At 39.8% G+C, this 22,502-nt stretch overlaps 3 protein-coding genes and 1 long non-coding RNA gene across 9 annotated transcripts; all 4 read right to left on the bottom strand.

Annotated features, from left to right (window-relative positions):
- Positions 1-570: 570 nt before the first annotated feature.
- upp1 (uridine phosphorylase 1) lies at positions 571-7,121 on the bottom strand. 2 transcript variants are annotated; one of them, XM_084669238.1, is made up of 8 exons: positions 6,929-7,121; positions 3,726-3,764; positions 3,275-3,386; positions 2,953-3,111; positions 2,664-2,778; positions 2,269-2,478; positions 2,020-2,166; positions 571-1,634 (listed from the first exon to the last, which is right to left on the bottom strand). In XM_084669238.1, the coding sequence occupies exons 2-8, from the start codon at positions 3,758-3,760 to the stop codon at positions 1,486-1,488; spliced, it is 927 nt and encodes a 308-aa protein (XP_084525364.1). In that variant the 5' UTR covers positions 3,761-3,764; positions 6,929-7,121; the 3' UTR covers positions 571-1,485. The 2 variants fall into 2 exon arrangements, with proteins under 2 accessions (XP_084525364.1, XP_084525365.1); XM_084669239.1 differs by lacking the exon at positions 6,929-7,121 and having other exon boundaries at positions 3,726-3,864.
- A 2,230-nt stretch (positions 7,122-9,351) lies between these two features.
- Positions 9,352-10,729, bottom strand: gra (granulito). Its single transcript, XM_084703804.1, has 6 exons — positions 10,648-10,729; positions 10,487-10,539; positions 10,325-10,400; positions 10,065-10,171; positions 9,856-9,920; positions 9,352-9,630 (listed from the first exon to the last, which is right to left on the bottom strand). The coding sequence occupies exons 1-6, from the start codon at positions 10,727-10,729 to the stop codon at positions 9,612-9,614; spliced, it is 402 nt and encodes a 133-aa protein (XP_084559930.1). The 3' UTR covers positions 9,352-9,611.
- A 1,354-nt stretch (positions 10,730-12,083) lies between these two features.
- Positions 12,084-16,179, bottom strand: rbm12bb (RNA binding motif protein 12Bb). Its single transcript, XM_084703790.1, has 2 exons — positions 15,954-16,179; positions 12,084-14,652 (listed from the first exon to the last, which is right to left on the bottom strand). The coding sequence occupies exon 2, from the start codon at positions 14,628-14,630 to the stop codon at positions 12,648-12,650; it is 1,983 nt and encodes a 660-aa protein (XP_084559916.1). The 5' UTR covers positions 14,631-14,652; positions 15,954-16,179; the 3' UTR covers positions 12,084-12,647.
- A 4,560-nt stretch (positions 16,180-20,739) lies between these two features.
- On the bottom strand, positions 20,740-22,499 carry LOC146300555 (uncharacterized). 5 transcript variants are annotated; one of them, XR_014766382.1, is made up of 6 exons: positions 22,353-22,497; positions 22,067-22,151; positions 21,782-21,976; positions 21,528-21,655; positions 21,215-21,313; positions 20,740-21,098 (listed from the first exon to the last, which is right to left on the bottom strand). It is a non-coding gene; the product is annotated as an uncharacterized LOC146300555 (long non-coding RNA). The 5 variants fall into 5 exon arrangements; XR_014766381.1 differs by lacking the exon at positions 21,782-21,976 and having other exon boundaries at positions 22,353-22,499; XR_014766383.1 differs by lacking the exon at positions 21,782-21,976 and having other exon boundaries at positions 21,215-21,310.
- Positions 22,500-22,502: the final 3 nt, after the last annotated feature.

Below are 22,502 nucleotides of genomic sequence, written 5' to 3'. Positions count from 1 at the left end.
GTGAAACTATGTGAAAATATGAAAGTGAAAAATGAAAATTAATAACTTATTCAAAATAATTCCAGAAATGAATCAAAATGTTATTCAACCTGAAAAAAAATTGGTACGCTTATTTTTCTTTGAATACATTGTTTTATTTTTCAAGTTTTCGACCAAAGCTTAAATTTGGAATGTCAAGCTTTAGTTTTTCGACTAAAGATTTTTTCAAATTAACAAAACATTTGGCATTGATTTAGTTCCATACATATGGCCTGTGATCACAATGGCAGTGATTTTTTTTAACTTAGCCTATACGGTTCAAAAGCTGAAAGTAGTTTGAAATATCACACATTGCGTGCTTTGGAGCGCGTTTCGGGTTCACTAAACCTACCTTAACTTTGTAAATGAGAGGCCATGAAAAGGATTATTGTGCATCCTTGTTGGTGGAAGCTGCGGATTTACTTGACAGCACAATGCAATGTATGGCATAGGTCAGATTCCCCTGAACAAAGCATAGATCCACAGTTGTAGATCATGAGCAAGATATGACAACCTCTGTAGTGATCACAACCACACACAAGTTTTGCAGGAAATATATTTTTTATTAGACATTATATATATATGTATTATGTATAAATATACTGTATGTATATATGTATTTATTTGAGATAATTATAGACATCTTTTTGCATGAAAAACATGAAGATTGCATTGCTTTATGATGAGTAAAATACTCGGACAGGACACGCTATTTTGTTCAATAGCTGTTTTAACAACATACTGTTTACAGTATGTCACAGAATGCAACAATCTATAGAATAACTTACTTTACATTTAAAGCTTTTGGTGAACTTGGGCATGACAAACAGAGGTAGATTTGAAAATGAGGCACCTGTAGTAATCCTTTTATAATAAGTCTACAACACCATCTAGTAAAATTGGACTTCAGGAGCTGAATTCTTAATTTCACCTGACAATTTGCTTGGATAAATGGAAGGGTAGGATCAAGAAGTACAACACTCTAAAACAATCTACACCATAGGAGCCTGTCATGAAGTCTTTAAAAGAGATTGTCATTAACTCTATCAATAATTAGCCTAATTGTAAATAGCAACAAAGCCGAAGAACCCTGTAAGACCTCTGGTTGTAAAATTACAAAGTCACTTTTAGCTCACTAATTGCTCATCTCTTTTTTTTTTAAGACCATCTTTTAAAAAACAATTGCACATAGTCATGGGCCAACACAATTACAATTAAAAGGAACTTAAGTTCCATTTCTGCCAATCAATAAATTGCATTCTTTACCAGTCACTAAGCAATAATCATTCATAATAATAATCACAGATATAGTGAGCAGCAATAAATATCTAGGAATGTGTTTATGATTGTGATTAAATAATAAAATCGAATTCAGGCAACACTAATTAATTTCCCTGGGATGCTCTAACACTAGGCTTCAAATTTCAGCAAATGCCTAGTTACAGCATCCTACCAACAAGCAACATACTAGCTTTGGCCAGAAGCATTCAACATCTTCTTGATGAAGTGGGCGACCAGTATTTGTGGACGTTGTTGGTAGTTGTGAAGAACTTCAGTGGAGCTGGTCAGCTGATCTCCTTTGTTTCTATCCAGCAGGGTCACACACACGACAGCCGCTTCCGAAAGCAAGAGAACAAAAGCTCCATTACCATTGTGCCTTTTCCTCTTCAAAATGTCACTTCAATAAAGCTTATAATACAAAGCAACACAAAGCCTAATTGCTGATGTGCCATTTTGTATTTGACTAAGTCGGTCCTAACAAGTGCATAAGGTTTGGCTTGGCTTGAAAGGTAGGGGGGCTGTTTGTTCTGAAATTAGTGAAGTGTTTGTATCCCCCCCTCCCTCCCTTCTGTGAAGTGCATTGTGTTGCCTTCTGGTATTAAATGTGCTATATAAATAAAGTTTGATTGATTGATTGGTCTGCCACAGTCAGTGACGGATTATAAAGGTGAGGGTGACAAATATGACATTTGAAAGTGTGAAGGGCTCGTATATTCCAACCTCGTAAACCACTGAGTTTGCACATGGCAGCAAACACTGAGGACTCCATCTCGATATTGCGGACTCCAGACTGATACGCCTTGGCCAAGTACTCCTGCTTGTCCTTCTCAGAGTAGGAACAGAAGGCTCCATCCAAACGAGCTTGTCCTGGATGCACAAACAATTACTGTCAACAAAGATTCAAACAAATGAAACAACTTCATAAATACACACTGTGGGGAAAACATGGGCATACAATGGACCTCCTACCCTCATAGAAATCCATGGTGCACATTGTTTTGCCAATGACCGTCTCAAACAGGCCTAGGTCCTTGCTGCACTGCAACAACTCGTCAGCCAGGCACTGGTCCAAGTCGGTGCTGCGAACCACTGTCCTCCCCAGGATGACCTGCTCGAACTTGGGCAGGAATGAGGCATCCACTGACTCCTTGGTGACAACCACAGTGCCTGGTTCAAGGCCTACAAAGAACAACAGGAGAACAAAACTGATCACAGCACTGAATTGTGTTCTACTGTAACCAGGGTCCAATAAAGTAGTCAATTATTGTTATATAACTGACTCAAAGAAAAGGCAAGGTCCAAAGCTTTTTATGACGAAATGTAATTACTAATGCTCCATTTTAAATGATGCCAGCTATACTTACCTAATCCACCCGAGGTCCCAATGCGCATGATGGTAACATCTGTGCAGTGTGCATGGTGCAGGAGCTTGATGAGTTCATGTAACATGATGGATATAGATGGGATCCCCATACCATGCTGCAAACATAAAGCATGTAATAAACAACAGCCTATTACAATTGTTGTTCTGAACACTCTCGGCTTTTCACACTGTACTTAAGCCAGGGCTAAAAGCATTCTTAGTGTGTGTCTCAATTCAAAATCTTATGACATCACAGTCATTTAGATGGTTAGTCATAGGTCTTTACATACACTGACAGACAGCACAGGGCCAACTTTATACATGGCATAGCGGTCAGTGCCAGCACAAATGTTTGGGAACTCAGATTTCTGATCCTCAAAACTCAGCTCTCCAGCAATGTATTCAATGAACAATTTCATCCTCCGGGGACTGCCTCCAACACACACAAACTGAGACACAAACATAAAAGAAGATCAGGTTGATTTGGATGAGAAAAACATATAACGGCAACATAATCTCACCTTAAGGGACAATGTAAAAGCCATGCAATACACTGCAATTGATTTGTTTTAAGTTTGCCCACATGATAGTGTGATGAAATTAAATTGTTACTTTAACATCGCCAAACATAGCTTGTAGGTCGTGAGTTGAGGTTCCCAGATTGAAATGGTAGAGTATGTCATCTTTCATTGCATCCAGATGTGGATTGTGCACATGGACAGTACTTCAAATAAGAAATAAGCAGTTAATTGAAAATGAAACATTCAACAGAAATTGTAGGAACAACATTTGTATTGCATGTTTAATCTTTTTCTTTGGCGCCAGCTACGTGTTCACAATAAAAGGGAAATGGTGGAAGCCTCCAACTTGACAGACCTTACTGTACACGAGTCATTATATAGGAAGTTTCCATTATTTAAAAACAATTGACATGGGAGCTAAAACTAAATTAAAAGGAGGCTCTATTTAACTGTTGATATATTTTAAATGTACGAACTCGATATTCTTATGATTTTTATGATTTACAGAAACTTATCTTAACGGATAGTGAGCGACAACTCACCTGCACATGTCTTTCTTGTCATTGTCTGTTGCCATTCTCCTAAAAGGATTTTCAAGTTTTAGAAAGAAGCTTCAACAGCGAGGTGAAGTTAGTTTCATATTCGACATGAAGCATTCGTCTCACATTCGGGAAACGCTAGTTTGCGTCGTCGCGTTAGGGACCGTGTTTAAACTACCTGTACAATTTTGAAAAATGATGACTCGATTAATATTTTTATGAATATAAAACCTCAAACAGACACCACAGTATTCTAACAATGTCTGGCCTGTTTCCACATCCTTTACTTGTTCAATTAAGTTTTAAACCAAATGATGAAAAATCGTAAATCTTTAAAAATAGCAATCCTTGCTAATCTTAATAGCTTTTTAAAACCTGTACAGAAAAATCTCAAACTGTCACCAGATTATTCTATTAATGTCTGTCTTATTTCTGCACCCTTTGCTTTTTCAATTTTTATTTTTTTATATGATAGAAAATCGCTAATCTCGGAAAATATCATTTAATCATCACTAAACTTATTAATTCTTTCAAAACTGTACTGAAAAAACTCAAATTGACACTATATTTTTCTAATAATGCTTGGCCTACTTCCACACTCTTTACCTACCAGTATCCTTACCAGGTTCACAACGACCTCAACTGGCTCCTTTTCATGCAAAGGAGGAGCGACTTTACTCAGAGCTCCTCACGTATGACTGAGCTCCTCACCCTTTCTCTAAGGGAGACGCCACCCTCCTGAGGAAACACATTTAAACCGCTTGTACTTGCGACCTAGATCTTTTGGTCATGACCCAACCTTCATGACCATAGGTGAGGGTAGGAAAGAATATTGACAAGTAGATCAAGAGCTTTGCCTTCCGGCTCAATGGTGCGATAGAGTGAATGCAATACCGCCCCCGCTGCACCGATTCTCTGGCCAACTTCCAGCTCCATTTTCCCCTCACTTGCCCGAGGTACTTGAACTCCATTACTTGGGGTAAAAACTTGTTCCCTACCCGGAGTAAACACTCCGTTGGTTTCCTGCTGAGAACCATGGCCTCAGATTTAGAGGTGCTGATTCTTATCCCATCCGCCTCACGCTCAACAGCGAAATGATTCAGTGAGTGGTGAAGCTCACGGGCCGATGATGACAGGGAGACCACATCATCCACAAAAAGCAGCGATAAAATCCCCAGTGCACTGAACCGCAACCCTTAACCCTTAAATGACTAAATGTAACCCCACCCCGACTACGCCTCAAAATCCTATCCATGAATATCACAAACAGGATTGGTGACAAAGCGCAGCTCTAGTGGAGACCAACCCCCACGCGGAACAAACTCGACTTTGTGCCAAGTACCCGGACACAACTCTCGCTTTGGATCGCCCCAAGAAGGGCCCCCCTCACCCCGTACTCGCGCAGCATCTCCCACAGTATCTCCCAGGGGACCAGGTCATACGCCTTCTCCAGATCCACAAAACACATGTAGACCGGATGGGCATACTCCCAGGCCCCCTTCAGGATCCTTGCAAGAGTGAAGATCTGATCCGTCTTTCCACGAACAGAACGGAACCCGCATTGTTCCTCTTCATTCTGAGGTTTGACAATCAGCCAAACCCTCCTCTCCAGCACCTTAGAGTAAACTTTACCAGGGAGGCTGAGAAGTGTGATACCCCTGTAGATGGCACACACTCTCTGGTCCCCCTTTTTAACCCTTGTGTAACCTTCGGGTCACTGTGACCCACTGTTGTGTTGCGACAACTTTACTAATACAAAAATAAAGTGAAGCATTTTCTTTTAACTGTCGCGCTGTGGGAGGTCTGAGAACGCAAAGGTAAAAAGATAATGCTTCACTTTATTTTTGTATTAGGTAAAATTGTTGCAACACTGTATCTGTTCCCCCATCAGACATCCCCCATCCAGCTCTGCCTCCATCCTAGTGGACATGGTGGGATTTAGGAGCTCTTCAAAGTGTTCCTTCCACCGCCCAACAACTTCCTCAGTTGAGGTCAACAGCATCCCATCTTTGCTGTACATAGCTTGGATGGAAGCTTACTGTAATTGTAACTGTTATTTTTCCCTTTGCATTCTCTAATTATACTTTCTCCTCTCTGTTGCCCACCTCACCTCCCCTGTGGTGTGGGGGGATTGAGCAGTGAACATCGGACTGGTCGCTGGTGTGACAATGTTGGACCAAGTCCCCAAATTGGCTTTAATCTCCGATGACGACAAAACAGAGGTCCTGGTCCCTTCTTGTCCATCTCCCTGGCTGTCCTTTGATGCATTTGGTGGAAAGTATATTAATGTCAGAAGCAAATACACGTTGGTGATCCTGTCACAATCACACCACAGACTAGCTCCTGGTTGACCTGCAGCTGTGTGGCCACTGGTCAGAATTTAGTTAAGCACAGATTTAAAGCTATTTTCAGATTGAGAGATTGGCAACTTCTTTCTTAAAAAAAGAAAAGGTTTTTCTTAAAAAGGTAGATTGAAAAGGTAACGGGTGTGGAAGTAGGCCAGACATTATTAGAATAATCTGGTGTCAATTTGAGATTTTTAAACACAAATTTGAAGTTTTAAATTATGAAATTAATTTTAGCTGGGATTTTAGACTATTTTCAAAGATTAGCAATTTTCTATGTAAAAAAAAAAATTGATAAGAGTGGCTGTGGAAGTAGACCAGACATTGTTAGAATAATCTGGTGTACGTTTGAGGTTTTATATTCATAGAAATATTATAGGTCATAATTTTTCAAAATTGTACGGGTAGTTTAAACCCGGTCCCTAACCCAACGCTGGAAACTAGCGTTTCCTGAATGTGAGACGAATATTGAATGTCGAATAAGAAACTAACTTCACATCGCTATTTTAGACCATATCAGTCAACCAATAAAATGTTAACAACATAATGACATCCGTGAGAGATGACGAGCAGTGAAGATAAGCCTACGGTTGAGCACCATCTTTGACAGGTGTAGCCTATGTATAAATGTGTCTTGGTTAATAAGCGCTAGTGACTGCTATGCGATCAACTAAGAATAAACATCCGATCATTTGGCGTAACAAAAAAGCTTCAATAGGAATAGCACTAAGACATTTTCTTGGTAAGGTAAACCAGAGGTTTTACTGTAGAAATGGGCTATACCTAAACAAGACGGAAACGTAAATGATTCTAGATATTGTTGTAGCCTACATAGCTAGGCTATGACCTAGAAATTGTTACCTGAAACAAATGTTAGTTTCTTTCCACTAATGTTGGTTATCAATTTGATGCTCGTTTTCCAGGAAATGCTCAACGTTCAATAACCGGAGATATCCAAGTAGCTGTCACTGACACCGGTTCACAAGCGGCAAACCTTCGGTTATGCGATCTGAGCAGCAGCTATAGCGCAGTTTACACACTCCCAAATGACCACTGACTGAGCATGTACGATCGGCTGTGCGTCAACTTTGCGTTACTGCCTGAGCGCTTTTTGTCAATGACAGAAATGAACAGAAAATTTAAAAGATGACAAAGCAGCACAATTTATAGACTCAAAAACTTACTAGAATTTAGGATAGGACAATGCATAAACGTTCATATTTTATTAACCAATGTTTTTAAAGCAACACCTCAAAATGAATGCTTGCACAGGCTGGTTATCCTATTATAATATAGGGTGTGTTCAGGTAATGTGGGACATCAGGTAAATTGGGACAGTTATGCATTTTGATGATTTAATATGTGCAAAACCGACATCCAATCACCAGAGCTTATCTTGACTTGTAAATACAACACTTCTAGTAACTATGCAGTGGTTTTTATTTGTCTGACATCAGAGTAGGCGTGATCTGGCTTGACAAGAGGTGTATACAGAAAAAACGCATCGAAAGTTCAGCGGCATATGACATTATATTTCTCAATGATAAGGCTGGCAAAGGAATTTAAATTAAGTTACAATGAGTACTATTGCAGCATATTGAAGGGGTTTAACCACTGATTGAAACACACACAAAAATGTGTAAAATAATGCTTTGTTAAAAAAAACAAAAACATTTTGTTACTGTCCCATATTACCTGATCATGTCACGTAATGTGGGACAGCATTTTTCAGGTAAAGTGGGACATGTCATCTAATAATGCTGTGTTTATGCTATAAAAGTAATTTAATTTGACAGTTCTCAAATGTTTAATACCAATGCATCATACTATACTTAAGTTCCCAACCAAATAACAACCTACAATGTCATCGAACCAGCGCTTTCAGACTTGTAAGCGTGACCGCTAACGCTTGTCCAACGAAATGCTAACGCAGCGGGACTAGCTGGCTAGCACATAGACTACAGATCAGTAAGGTTTACATCAGTTACACTTTATGCTTATTGTATAAGTCAAACCCCACAACTAAATGAATATTGCCACACCCTTGCACCTAGCATTGTTGTATATAAACAAATTATTATAATATTAGTAGACTAGGCTGACAGACGATGACTGTCCCACTTTACCAGACAAGCTGTCCCACATTACCTGAAAATGCTCCCTGAGTGAGAGAGGGGGTCATGTTGTTTGAAAGTGTGTAGCTTCTAAAATATTGTGTATTCCCATTTCATTCCAACATGAAAATGTTCCTAAGCCCTAAAACGATTTACAGAAACACCACTGGGGCGAGTTAACAGTTATTTTGTAAGTCTACTGGAGCCTCTACCAAAAATCACCATACAGTAATCTTTAGAGAATAACAATTTTAATCAAGATAAAAATCCACTCTGATGTCTTGAGCACAGGATACAACACACGGCAAAAAAGTCAAATCAAACAATTTCCTTCAGTAGAATAGGAAAGTACTGCCTCAAAGTCGAAACGTATTTTTTGCATTTTTCATGGCACTGGCAAGCACACTCTTTTTCAGAACCAAATGACCCCAAAAGCCTTATCACCAGACTGAACCAAATGCCTTATAACAACTTAGCTTATGACAAAAAATACATGCAATTATTTCAAACAAATACTTTAAATATGAAAACATTTTCCATTCTGCAAGCCCCAAAAAGTAAATAAACAAAGAACACTCATATGCGTGGGCAAGCTAATTTGGCAAGTTTCAAATGGTTCCACAGTTGCCTTATCAATGCAAGTTAGTGACGCCTTATTTTCTAGAGAGGTTCTAGTTATGATAGATAAAAGCTATACTGGACTCGACTGGAAACATGGAATTGTCCTCAGTGTTTCCCATATAGTTTCTAGTGGGATTCCTTCCTCCCCGTGGTGTTTCCTTGTAATTCTCTGTGTGTTTGTGGTGGGCATGTCTTGTCCCCCTCCCTCTCTCCCCTGGTTCCTAGCTCCCCACACATCTGTCTCGTTTGTAATCACAAAGCTGTTGTCCATAGTAGTCACCCTACACAATGTATTATTTTGTCTGCTCCCCTCTTCGTCAGATTGTCTTTTTGGTTGCGTTAAGTGTGAGTCTGTTCCCCTCAGCCCTGCCCCAATGTTTTGTCTGTACATGAGTTTCTTGCCTTCTCTTTTGTTAGTTACAAATCTTAGTCATTTGATCCTGCAATGACAGGTATTTTATATTTTTCACAGTTCAGGGGGATTCATCACAATTTCAAGGCATATTATATCCAAGCACCATATAAAGCACCTTTGAAGGTAGCACAGACTACAAATATGACGTTAGATTTATTTTAAGAAACATTTACAAGCTTGTCTGTTATGTCATGTTAGTGTCTCCACTCCAGAAAGCACTGGCAGTTCCAATAATTTTGTCAAGTTCCAATACAAATGCAACATTTTGATAATAGTCATCATCTTTTTAAGTATCAGACTAAGTGCCATTTATGATCCCTCTTCAAAGAAAACTAAATGTATGGAAACATGCATTGTAAGAGGCTTTTCTGTACTAAAGCACCACGGGTCAAAATTAATCCATGCTAGGCAACCTTAAAAACAGAAATAGGCATTAATAAACAAATGATTCATCTTGTCAGGTACATTAGACAGACAGGGCATTTGAAATTATGTTTCGGGGAAACAAGACAGAACTTGAACAAGTAATAGGAAGTAAGAGAGGTGATGGGCAAAAACAGTGTCAACATTTAGCGCATACATTTCAATTTTCAGCACAGGTATCAATTCTGACAATCTAGATGAGTAATTATACTCACATGACATTCCCTTCATTCCTCCTCTTGTCACACTTCTCCACCAGCCTTGGTAGACCAGGATCTCTCTATAGAATAAATTAACCTGGGTTACTTCAGAGCTACACATACATGACAGATGGTAGACACTTTCAAGTTCTGTAGACACTTTATTAGACACTTCATTATATTACCCAAACAATTCAAAATGCTGTACAACCCTATACACTCACCGCCTTTTCCAGAACGACAGGGTGCTCAGGTAAGAAATCAGGCTTCCTTTTGGCAACTGGGGAGCTTGCCAACTCAATCAGAAACTCCCTACTGTAACATATTCGGACTAAAAAGAACATTTTAAAATGTCAAATCACAAAACCGTGGACTATTTTTTTTACCTCAGATTTAAGTGTGTCCTTTGGAAAAGATAAACCTTTTCCCAATGCTTAATTTGAAGATGATGCAGTAGAATACTGCTTTCCAAATACTGCTTTACCTTTATGACTTTTCTCCTCATTTTGTGTGTGGAGCTGTAGTATTTTGTAGAATTGTTCCACTCCAATGTTGTTGATCTTACAAATAGGTCAATAGATGATCATCACAAAAATGCTGAGTGGACAACAATAATCTGAGAAATAATTTAAAAGGACACACTCACTGATTTGTCTTCCACCTGTGGATATGCAAATGTATCCATATTTCTAAAAGGCTCTGTGTGAAACAAAAGTATGTTAAACATGTAATTTTGCAATGAAAAAAGAATACATTTAGGCATGTGTAGATACATATCAGCTATGGATGGAATATGATATTTGCTACCCTGGTCAACATTATTGAACCGGCGTAGAGGTCTCGCTGGCTCCAGGTGTTTCTGCAAACTCCTTCTTCTTGATACCTCCATCCTAGTTTAACACACAGAACCCAAGAAAAATATGAATCCCTACTTTGCGTTTGTGGTAAGCCGGGTGTTGGTTTGATAAATGTGGTAATTGATACGTCTAGCCAGCTAAAACGTTAGATGGTTTGACAAACTTTTTCAGTCATGTTCATCTACTCATCACCGACCGCTGAGCTATACCGTTACGTTGACAGAATCAGCAGGAAACTTTCACAGCTAGGCTAGCTCTAGCTAGACTAGCTTGGCTAACTACAATAATTAACATTTCAGACGCAATATAAAAACAATATACACATTTTTGCTAGATGAATTACTCAAAATAAATCAATAGACCTTTCTGACACGGTCTTACAAAACAGCTTAAAAACTTTTGTTACACCGCACAACACGACATAACACAGCATCATTCAGCTCGCTGCTTTGTGGAGCCTATAATGTCCGTGGTTAGCAGCAAGCTAGCCAAACCGACAGCTGCGATACTGGGAATAAGTGTAATTGTTTATTTCAATCAAATATATTTAAAGAGCCATATGCACATGATCATTTACCTGCTCAGGTTTGCTGCTTATTCCAAGAATACAGGAATCTGATCAATCCGTTTTGTCCGTCCACTGACTGTCTCTCAATTTACTCCCTTGTCCTCGAGTCCCACCCAGAACTTGTGACAGGAGTTATACCCAATAGCGTCCCGTTCTCATTGGCATTTCATGTTACATAAAATGTTTTTAACAATGACTTTGTCACCAACCGTCCTAATACCTTCATCATGTAAAAATATGTATCCGAGTGCATCATGCGTCTGGTAGAAACTCTTGCCAAGTTAGACCATTTGCTTGTGAACTTTGTTTTCCTACCACTATGTTGGAACTTAACTCTCACTTTCTAGACATACACATTGAATGGCAGCTGTTACCTTAACAGAGTTGATGCCAAACTAAACGTTCAAATTCAAATCAATTTCCGCTGGAGCACTAAAAAGAATTGAATTAAAATACAGATATTAGCATCAGCTGTGTGAAGGTGACAACTTGCATTCCACTTGGAAAAGGAAACCTGAGATAACAAATTGAGCATTTGTTTCAAAGCACCATGCAGTACAAGTAAAATAACATTCATTTAACAAAAGATTATTTACCAAATTCACTTTAAGTACAGGGGGAATTTTAACCAGCGACCTTGATCTGCAGTTGTGCTCCAACCGCTGAGCAATTATCTCACCCCATTAAGAAGTCTAAGGCCATCCCTTGACAAGAGGTGTAGAGAAGTATTTTAATACCCAATGCAGCTTCTTATTGTATCATCAGTAATGATAAACAGTTGATCAAGTAATTCCATGTACATGCTTCATTAAGGACACAACTTTACCTGATGTACAGGTTAGAAATGGTTTAAACAGAGGTTCAAGATCCACTTGCCACTTGTACATCACAATTGTATTACAGTCACACTATATAGTAGATGACACTACATTAAATGAGGTTTAGTTTGTTTTCCATATGAGTGGTTGAGGTGTGCTATTAGGTGACAACAGAAGACAATTGAATGATGAGCATTTTAATCAAATGAGTAATGCACAGTAAGGTTATTAAATTATGTAAAATAAAAAGTAGCACTTTAGTTTTTTTGTACCATATGCTATTCAAATTTCACAAAATAATTCTGAACAAAGACTGCACAGACTAGGGTACTTTAATGCATAAGCTAAATAGTAGTGAAAAATCAATAAAATGAAAATTCATCACAAATTCATTATTCACTCAAGGATAATACTAACAAAAGTCAATGCATCTCACAAATTCATTTCAAGTGGTCTCACAAACCACTTCGTCCATCCACGCCAATAATAAAAAATATAGGACTACTTTGACCTCTTTAGAATGTCTCCACCAAATCTTGACCACCAAGGGTCTGATCAAGGTGTCTAAACAAAAACAAGTTGTATTTTTCGCATGCCTATAGGTCTTCCACTCAATTCCTCAACCGCAGTCAATGCCTCCTGGCGTGACTCAAAGACAACTGTTGCAGAGCCTTTAGGAATACCATTTCTGTTATACTGCAAAGAAATAGACCCCGGAATTACACGATATCCATAACAAAAGTCATAGATTTCATCGATGGTGATTTGCAATGGTAGATTAACCAGCTTCAAACAGGTGGGGCCATCATAATGTTGGGGGGGGGGTCCAAAACCACCATGGAAAGATCCATTGCCACCATCCTGTTGACCGTAAGGACTTGCACAGTTGGAGTCAAGACTACTGTCCCCACGGATGTGAACCTGCAGGTCTGTCAGTGGAATGTGGCCATCGGGTGTCATGAAATCAGAGTACTCCATGTCATGAGAATGAAGAAGTGAGTCTCTGTTTCTGGCAGAGAACCTCTCAGAGCTTCTCTCCCTTACTGTGTGAACGTCCATTGCAGGGTCAGCAACACCAAACTCACGCATCTGAGACCTTGAGATGCATTTCAGCATCAACTCTGAACCAAGAAATCTTTGCCCATTCAAAGATTGCGCAGTCATAGCCTCTACCTCGGTCTGAAAGATCACCAAAGCCTCTCCAAGCCCAGCACCCCTGTTATCACGCAACAAGATCACCGAGTCCTCAGAGATACTAAAGCCAAGGAAGAAGTCCATAATCTCAACTTTGCGGACATCAAAAGGCAGATTTCGCACATAGAGGCAAACCTTATCAGTATTGTATGGGTCAATGTGAGACAGAGACAGCCTGTCCTGAGACCTACTATGCCTTTCAGGAAGCTCATCTGCCCTGTGTTTATTGGTGTCTAGAATGGAAACCATTTTTTCTTTTGAGATTGGGGAGATATAAAGACATCGATTAAGGAACTCTTTCTTATGATGGGTAAGGGCATCACAATAGTCTTTCAGACTTCTGAACAACACAAACAGTGACCTTGTCCGTTTTCCTTCGCTGTCAAGCAGATATAAAATCTGATCGTCCTGAAGGCCTGCATTCCTGAAGAGTTCCTTGACATCCCTCTTCTGTATTGAATAGGAGAGGTTTTCTAACAAGACACAGAACTCCTCATCGGCAGGAGGAGCAGACTTCAATGAGTAGCCCACAGGAGAGCGTGACCTTGCACGTTCTTGAGGATATCTCTGCCGATATGGGGGGGAGGACCCTTTTCGATATTTGTGGGTAAATTCATCTGCATTTGCTGCCATTGCACCATTTGCATTGATCCATTCTTCCTCTGTAGCTGGATAAAGTTCAACAAACCTTGAGCCAATATATTCCCTGTCCCTTTTCATACCTTCTCTTGCATCTTGTCTTGTTCTAAACTTCACAATTCCTTTACCATTATTTTGCCCACGGTGGTTCTTCATCAGGATCATGGCATCAATGATCAACCCCTGGAAAAAGTGTCTCACTTCGTCTTCAGTGACAGAAAAAGGCATTCCTTTCAAAAACAAGAACAAGTCACCCACACTGTTAGATTCTGACTTGCGGTTCTGAATGTGTGCCTCACCATGAGGATCCTGGACAAATCGATTCCCCATCTCAGGAATAGCTCTTCGCTTCTCCATGGATAGTTTGTCACTGAAGGAGGGGTCAGTAGCCTCACTTTCACGTCTTCTAAATTCCTCCTTGTGTGGTCGTTGTTGGTTAAGGTCAGGTTTTTTTGTACTTGCCTCTAGTATGCTCTGCATTTCTGACTTGCTGCTCAATAGCAAGTTAACCGGAGTGCCTTTTATACAACCCCCTGAACGAGTCATTGCTCTCCTTGCATCTTCATCAGAAGCAAATATTATGAAAGCCTCATCACGCTCCCCACCAATAATATGCACCCCACCATCAGGGATTTTGAGGCCACTGAAGAATTTGCGTATATCCTCAGAACCCGCAGTGATTCTGAGTCCCAGTAAACGGATGACCACCGCCATGCTGAAGCACAAACAACAGCACCTGCAGACAGAGAGGTACAGAATAGCATTATTACAGACACAACCAGTGTCTGGCTCACCAGAAATTCCACAACATTCCACCATCACACCTCTGAGCCTTGTCTACTGTCGCACTAAAGGTATCTGGCCATAAGTCAAATACTGAACGATGAAACAATCGTCACCACTGTAGCTTGGAAATTGTTGCCCTTTGTCCAACATTACAATTGACTCAAAGCAAAGACACAGATCTTTATTCAAAGTTCTGTGGTTCAACATCCATTCAAAAGAAGGAACATTCACAGTTGGACTCGGATGTAAATGTCCTACTCACATTACTTCAATAATTCCATCCAATATTAAAAGTTAAGTTCACTGTTTCCATGCTATTTTTTTTCAACACTACTCTACATGGTATGGGGCTCTGTATACAAATCAAACAGATGACAGATCAAACATGCACAAAATAGACCAGAAAACATTTAACCAAGTCAGGCACGACAATTTCAGAACATTGGCAAACATTGTAGTTGTGAAGATCAACTAAGTCCTTCTGAAAGTACAGTAAGCATACTTGCCAAAGTATGGCTAAACAGTAAAACCAGTAACCAGAACAACTCAAATTTATCACAACTATTATTTCCAAATATTAGCCAAGGCCATGCCCACCTTAAACTTAAGATAGCGTGTATCCATACACCTACTTTTATATTTGATAATTGAACAATGTCATTCAGACAATGCAATATGAGTTATACTGCCAGCCAGGCTACATCCAAGAAAGCTCATGACCACACTCGTACAACATAAGTTGATGCTGAACCACACAAATATAGCAATTCCTTGAATAGTTCATTGAACCATCATCAACTCACGCACATCACACAAAACACTGTTGGCTAGTTCAACAAGGTTAGCCCATTTGACACCCAGGCGTAGTCACATAGCTTATAAGTTATGGGCTACTTTCGATGGCTCGACGTTAGTTCAAAACACACGAGACGAGAGCGAGCTACACAGTAGCATGCTAGCTAACAGAGCATTCATTAACATGTCAGGAGAGGCAAGCAGCAACCTAACAAGCAAAGTTAGCTGCAAACCTCATTGTACGTATGTAACTTTCTTGGTTTTATACATAAATCCCTTATAGCTAAATTCTTTTGGGAACACACGGTATTGCTACCATGCACTTCCCACAATTACGACAGGCAACGTTTTGCTTTAAACAAACTCATTAGCTCCAAAGCTACAGGTAGGCTAGGCCTTGATGCGGGTTTGCAGAGATGCTACTCTGCAATTAGGATTCAACCCATCCACACTTACACAAGTAGCAAGTGAAAAAACAATTTTCAGATCAAGTAAAAATCTCTGAGATTGTCCTCGTGTCACTAAAAGAATAAACCCAGATAGTGATATTGTTGATTCGTAGGGAGGAAGGCCTTTTTACTATAGTTGGGGTAGCAAGAACATCTTATTTCCGCGTTTCTTCTTCTTCTTGAGTTTTGGTTTGAAAATCGCATCCAACTGTAAGGTGCATATACCGCCACCTACTGTGCTGCAGTCACGGCCCACGTACTTCACAAAACACTTCCTTCCCAACCTTCCCCCTTCCCAATCACTCCACACTATGGAAGCAAATCGTGACCAAAATTAAAATGCATTTCCAGAAATGCATTTTAATTTTAAGAATGTGGCTGCAAAATCGTGACCACAATTCAAATTCATTTCCAGAAATGCATTAGAATTTTCAAGAAAGTGGCTGCAAAGTCGTGACCACAATTCAAATTCATTTCCAGAAATGCACAATGAACGAAAAAGCATTCTGAAATTATGAGTATGCAGCCAAGCTTTCTATGACTTGTTCTACTCGGTCACGGGCATCAGACTCTGATATATTATTAGATTCTACCTGCTCAGCTAATTCTGACAGTGTTTGCACCATTTGAGGGAGCGCCATGAGAGAGTCAGAATTAGCTGAGCAGGTAGAATCCAACCCAAATCGGAAAATAGTCAGTTGGAATGTTCAGAATCACACGTGTGACGGTACTCTGTGGGGCCCGCTTTCGAATGATCACATTTGTGTGACGCTACTAATTAACAGGTTAAAAAAGCCTGCAATGTCCCTTCCTCGGTTCATGATGACTATGAGAAGAAGAAAAACGTGTTAAAAACGTTTTTGTCAGCTCAGGGGGGCCACAGGGGGGGCCAGGAACATTTTTACAGGGGCACTGGCCTCTGTAGGCCTCCGTGTAGAAACGCCCTTGCGTACAGTGCAATTTGGCTAGGTATACATCTGCGCAAAAATATCAAGATGAAAGTCATCATAGCTTGCGTACCAAGCTCCCAACCCAACTTTGAGAATAGATTAAAGACGATTTATTTTTTTTAATCGCCCGATAAGAGTCTCACGTTAACGCAGCCCGTTAACGCTGATAACGGCCCACCACTAAACAAAACATAAACTGATTTCCCTAACATTTGTTATTTGTAGTGTACATTTAGTCATTTTTAGCAGACACTCTTATCAAAAGCGACTTACAGTAAGTACAGGGACATTTCCCCGAAGCAAGTACATTTACATTTATACGCTTTTATCCAAAGACTTCCAAGAGAGAGCTTTACAAAAGGGCATAGGTCACTGATCATAACAACGAGGTAGTCCCAAACACTGCAAGGAGCCAAAACATGAAGCATACATTGTGAAAAACTAAATAAGTGCCAAAGGGAAGACCCATAAGAGCATGCAGTTTTACAAGTTACAAATTAAAACAACTTGAACCCAAAAAGTGGAAGACTGTACCTATAGATGAACAATCAACAGTAAAATATTTCACAGCGAGTACAAAAGTTTAAATCCGTAACTAACCAACAACAGCGACAAGTCTCTCAATAAGAGTCCTTGCATTCCTAAGTGCCGTTGTACTCCCGGAACAAGTGCGTCTTGAGCCTTTTCTTGAAGGTGTCCCTGATGGAGGTGGGGAGCTGGTTCCACTATTGGGGGGCCAGGCAGGAGAAGAGCTTGTGTTGGGACCGGGCGGTCTTGAGCCGTGGGACCACCAGGCGGTTGTCTGAAGAAGACCGTAGGTGATGGGTGGGGTGTAAGGCTGCAGGAGAGACTTGATGTAGTTGAGTGCAGTCCCGTTCACTGCTCGGAAAGTCAGTACCAGGGTCTTGAATCTGATACGGGCGTTGATGGGTAGCCGGTGGAGAGAGATGAGGAGCGGGGTAACATGGGAGCGTCTGGATAGATTGTAGACCAGGCGGGCCGCTGCGTTCTGAATCCTCTAGAGGGCGGATTCCACATGCTGGGAGAGCAGCAAGCAGCGAGTTGCAGTAGTCCAACTTGGAGAGGACCAGTGCTTGAACTAGCAGCTGGGTGGAGTGCTCAGACAGGTATCTCCCGATCTTCCGGATGTTGTAGAGGGTGAATCTACATGACCGGGAGACTGCAGCAATGTGGGCCGTGAGGGAGAGCTCGTCATCCATGGTAACCCCAAGGTCCCAATAAAAGTTTGCCGTCGCCGACAACAGCCAAGCAGCCACGACTGGAATTACAACAGCAGGTTACCAAATCAGAGTTAAACAGGGTTCTTCTATCACCATCTGGTACGCTGCTGCCACTGCCAAGGACAAGAGCAGACTGCAGCGTATCATCCGCAATGCTAAGAAGGTGATCGGCTGCAATCTGCCTTCCCTCGAGGATCTGCACACCTCGAGGTCCCTGAGGCAAGCGAGGAAGATTGTGGCTGAACCCTCCCACCCTGAACACTCCCTGTTCCAGCTACTCCCCTCCGGCAGAAAGCTGCGGTCCATCAAGACCAAAACCTCACGCCACAAGAACAGTTTCTTCCCATCCGCTGTTGGCCACTTTAACAAGGCCAAGGACTCTCACTGACTTTAAACCACAAGCTGCACAATGACACCCTGCACATTGCAATTTGCACTATTGTATCGTTCTCTTGCACTATCTGTTTTTTTTAGATTAGATTGTAAATTATGAGTACTTTATTTTATATTTTATTTTATTCCCCTTAGTATTAGCTAGACCCCCCTTAGTATTAGCTAGAATTTGCTCCTTTTGTATAGTTGGTCCACATATTTAAGTTTCAATATTCCTATATGTTTAAGGTATGCACCTCCCTGCCAAGTAAATTCCTTGTTTGTGCAAACATTCATGGCGAATAAAATCCCTTCTGATTTTGATTCTGATTGTAGGAGCATATATAGTTGAGTGTCATGGGTTATGATGTTGTATTGTAAAGACATTTATTTTGATGATGCTAGTTGAATTGCTAATGCAGGAAATATATGGATGTTACCAGGATTTAACATTATATCATATAACAATCACATGTCTCTTTAGGGAATTCATTTGATCAGAGTAAATAATAGCACTTTATTGTAAAGTTTACTGTTATAAGGTTCTTAATATTCCAAAAGGTTGACACTGAAATCAGCTTTTTTTAATATTACCAGATCTGTCAAATATCTGCCTCAAACACATCATTCTGTATGCTTTTGGTGTATAGTACTGTAGCCTTGTTACGCTTGACAACTTGATGTTCACAACAACTTGATGTTCACAACAAGTTAGAGTCAGTAGAGATGAGTATGTCCTCATTATAATAACAATTTGAGTTGATTTGGGCATATATATGATATATATATTGTTATTTGGAAAGTAAGTTAAAGTGCATCTCAGGTGATGTTACGGAGTAATCCAAAAGTAATGTAACTAGTGATGTAACTACTTACTTTCAGGAGTGAGTAATCTAGTAAAGTAAAGCATCACTTTAAAAAAAGTAACTAGTAATTTGTAATTACTTTTTTAAAGTAACTACCCCAACTCTAGTTGTTAATGCTTCGAGAGAAAAAAGGAAGGCTTTTTAGAACAAAAGGCAACTTAAAGAAAATCTAAAACCCAGCAGTGTGTATTTTTTTTGCCTCCTCTTTCTAATTCAAAATTCAGTTACTAGACAACAACAAAAATCCTGAGAAAAGTGGATTTTGAAGGTTATAGCTCTATAGACCTTCATTCATTCTGCACTTGACCGTTAGCACCCTCATATGGAACTAGAGTGGAACTGCAACCAGTTCAGAACCCGGAAGTTTCCCGAGTGGGAGTTCTCTAGCCTGGCTCTGTCCTCCTATGTACTTCCTCTAAATTTTGATTTTGTTGTGATTCGAACACACAGTAAGGAGCTGTAACATTTCCAAAATAGTTTTGAGGATCTATAAAAAACAAAAACATAACATTTAGGAGTAACATATTCCTGGACAAGAATTCAGGTATCACTCACATTTGAAATAAGGGTATGCCATGATAGGTGTAAAAGCACCCCTTTGCCTAATTGTAAGTAAGTAAGTAAGTAAGTAAGTAAGTAAGTAAGTAAGTAAGTAAGACTTTATTGATATAGCACATTTCATACAAGAATTGTAGCTCAAGGTGCTTTACATAAAATCAATAAAAACAATAATACAAGTGATAAAATAAATAATTAAAATAGCAACAATAGTATAACTAATAAAAGTAGTAAAACATTTCTGAGATAAAATTACTTCTAAAAATTACACTAGCGTGTTTGCTTCCCTAATATTTATGGTTAATTTGTTCCATAGTTTTGGGGCGTAATTAACAAAGGCCGAATCACTAATGTTTTATGACTGCTTCTGGTGACCTGTAATAGGCCTGCATTTGATGATCACAGTGTTCTAGCTGGTGTGTAGTTTATAAGGGAGTAAGCAATGTAGCTAGGTCCTTGTCTGTGTAGAGCTTTGTATGTGAGGAAAAGGACCTTAAAGTCAATTCTGAAGGTAACAGGGAGCCAGTGTAAAGTAGCTAGGACAGGACTTATGTGTTCTCTCCTTTTAGTTTTGGATAATAATCTAGCTGCAGAATTTTGAATGAGCTGTAGTCTTTCAGTGGTTTTCTTGGGAAGACCAGTGAAAAGTGCATTACAGTAGTCCAGCCGGCTGGATATAAAAGCATTAATTAACTTCTCTGCATCATTTTGGTTAATGAATTGTCAATTCCTAAATTAATCATTCGAGAAGCACATTGATTGTGTCTCTTGGAATCCTTTTCTCATAGACTATTGGTCAGTCTGGGAAAAAGATTCCAAGAGACACATTGGTGCACTTTTTTCAACTTTTTAATTGCTTTGTACATGAGGAAAGATTTATCCTTGTTTCCTCCGGCCACAGCCAACACTGCCAGCCTACCGTACTTGGTGCAAAACAATCAAAGATAAATCATCTACAAAACAATGTAAGATCATAAACATAATGATTGTTTATTAGATCTAATGTACCAGATATATGGGAAACCAACATATGTGTGTCAGTCTGTGGTTTATCAAATTAGTGGTAGTTTTAGTCTATCAAAGGATACAGATGTTCCTCTTAGTGAAAGCTGTGGAAATTCATGGATTTTGCCTGTGGGCCAAATAGTCCCACTTTATCTTCTCGCTGTAACAGGAATGTATTGAGTTAAGTAAAACAAAAGGATTGTCAGACAATGTTCAACAGCATGATTTAAAGCAATTCCCAACTACCAGACAAATACTGACAGATATGTCACAAACCTTGAACAAGCTTGGGCGGTATATAGGAGTTTGGCTGCAGGTAAGGGGGACACTAATCCTGGAAGTTCCCAGGGCTAAATCCCCAAAGTCAAGCCACTACTGGTGTGTGAAAACAATGTAAAATAAAACGTTTACATTTTAACAAAAAATATAAATGTTCATGAATCAACCCATTAACATGTTACAAATGAGCCATCAAGCCCTGAAACAATATATAATGTTATAAATGACAATAAATAAGTTGGAAATGTTGTATCTATTGACATTATGGCATATATGTATTAAATGTAGTCTTAGACCATGTCTAACACACCTGATCCCGTGCTACCACTTAGCAACACAACTCCGCCTTAGTAATCTAACTTCTCAACCTCCCTTTGGACAGCTTCCATGCCTTGCTGCAGTAACATATTACTCTCCTCCCCCAGTGTCCATTACAGCCTAGCAAGAGTGATATATTGTTGAAGTTATTAGGGTAACATTGCATGCTATTGTTGTACATGTTAACCACACATTACGTAAAGAAATGCAAAATGCAGCCTAAAATGTGCTTGTAGGCCTACCCACCGTATGCCCAGTTACTCCCCCAGTCCATAAGTTTTCTGATGCATAGAAATTAACCATTTAGATCAACTTTGATTCTGGAGACAGTGAGTTGTTTTTTCCCTTGTCATGAATGGCACACATGCAGCTGCTAAGCAGCTGGTCTCACTGTCAACAAACACTGATGCCAACTTTCCATCTTTGGTGCTGAAACGAGATCTATAGAGAGTATTTCAAAAATAGTTACTCGCACTCCAAGAATGCGGGCATCGAGTGAAGCATCAAACTGATAGGATTGATTATAATGACCTGTTCTGGCCACCGGGACATTTGGTTATGAGGTTCCAGAAGTCCAAGCCCAGCTGGTTTCCACGCTGGCCAACCTGAAGTACCACTGACGACATATTAGGTTTATTAGATTTATAACATCGGCCAAAAAGGTTAGCCTATCTATTATGGCATGACATGGTGAGGCAAGCAAACATCAGAGACTTAGAGTGTTCAACCAGGTGTAAGATGTGGCGCTTAGCTTTGCTTTCAGTTTCTGACATGAATATACAACAGTCCTTAAGTGTTCCAAATCGTACTGACTTACCTTTACTGATGGGTTTGGTAGGCTACTTATCTTTCTCAATAAGTTCTAGATCAGAGCAATATGTTTTTAGCGCGAGTTCTCCGGGACCGACGCTGAGTACCCCACCAACATGTCATCATGGTAACAGCACTCAGGCAAAAGGAAGAGGGG

Source organism: Hypomesus nipponensis, chromosome 2 (genome assembly GCF_054491055.1).
Source record: "Hypomesus nipponensis isolate SF chromosome 2, ASM5449105v1, whole genome shotgun sequence".
Classification (NCBI taxonomy): domain Eukaryota; kingdom Metazoa; phylum Chordata; class Actinopteri; order Osmeriformes; family Osmeridae; genus Hypomesus; species Hypomesus nipponensis.
Note: the sequence above shows the minus strand (reverse complement) of the source record. Positions and strands in the feature narration are given on the sequence as shown.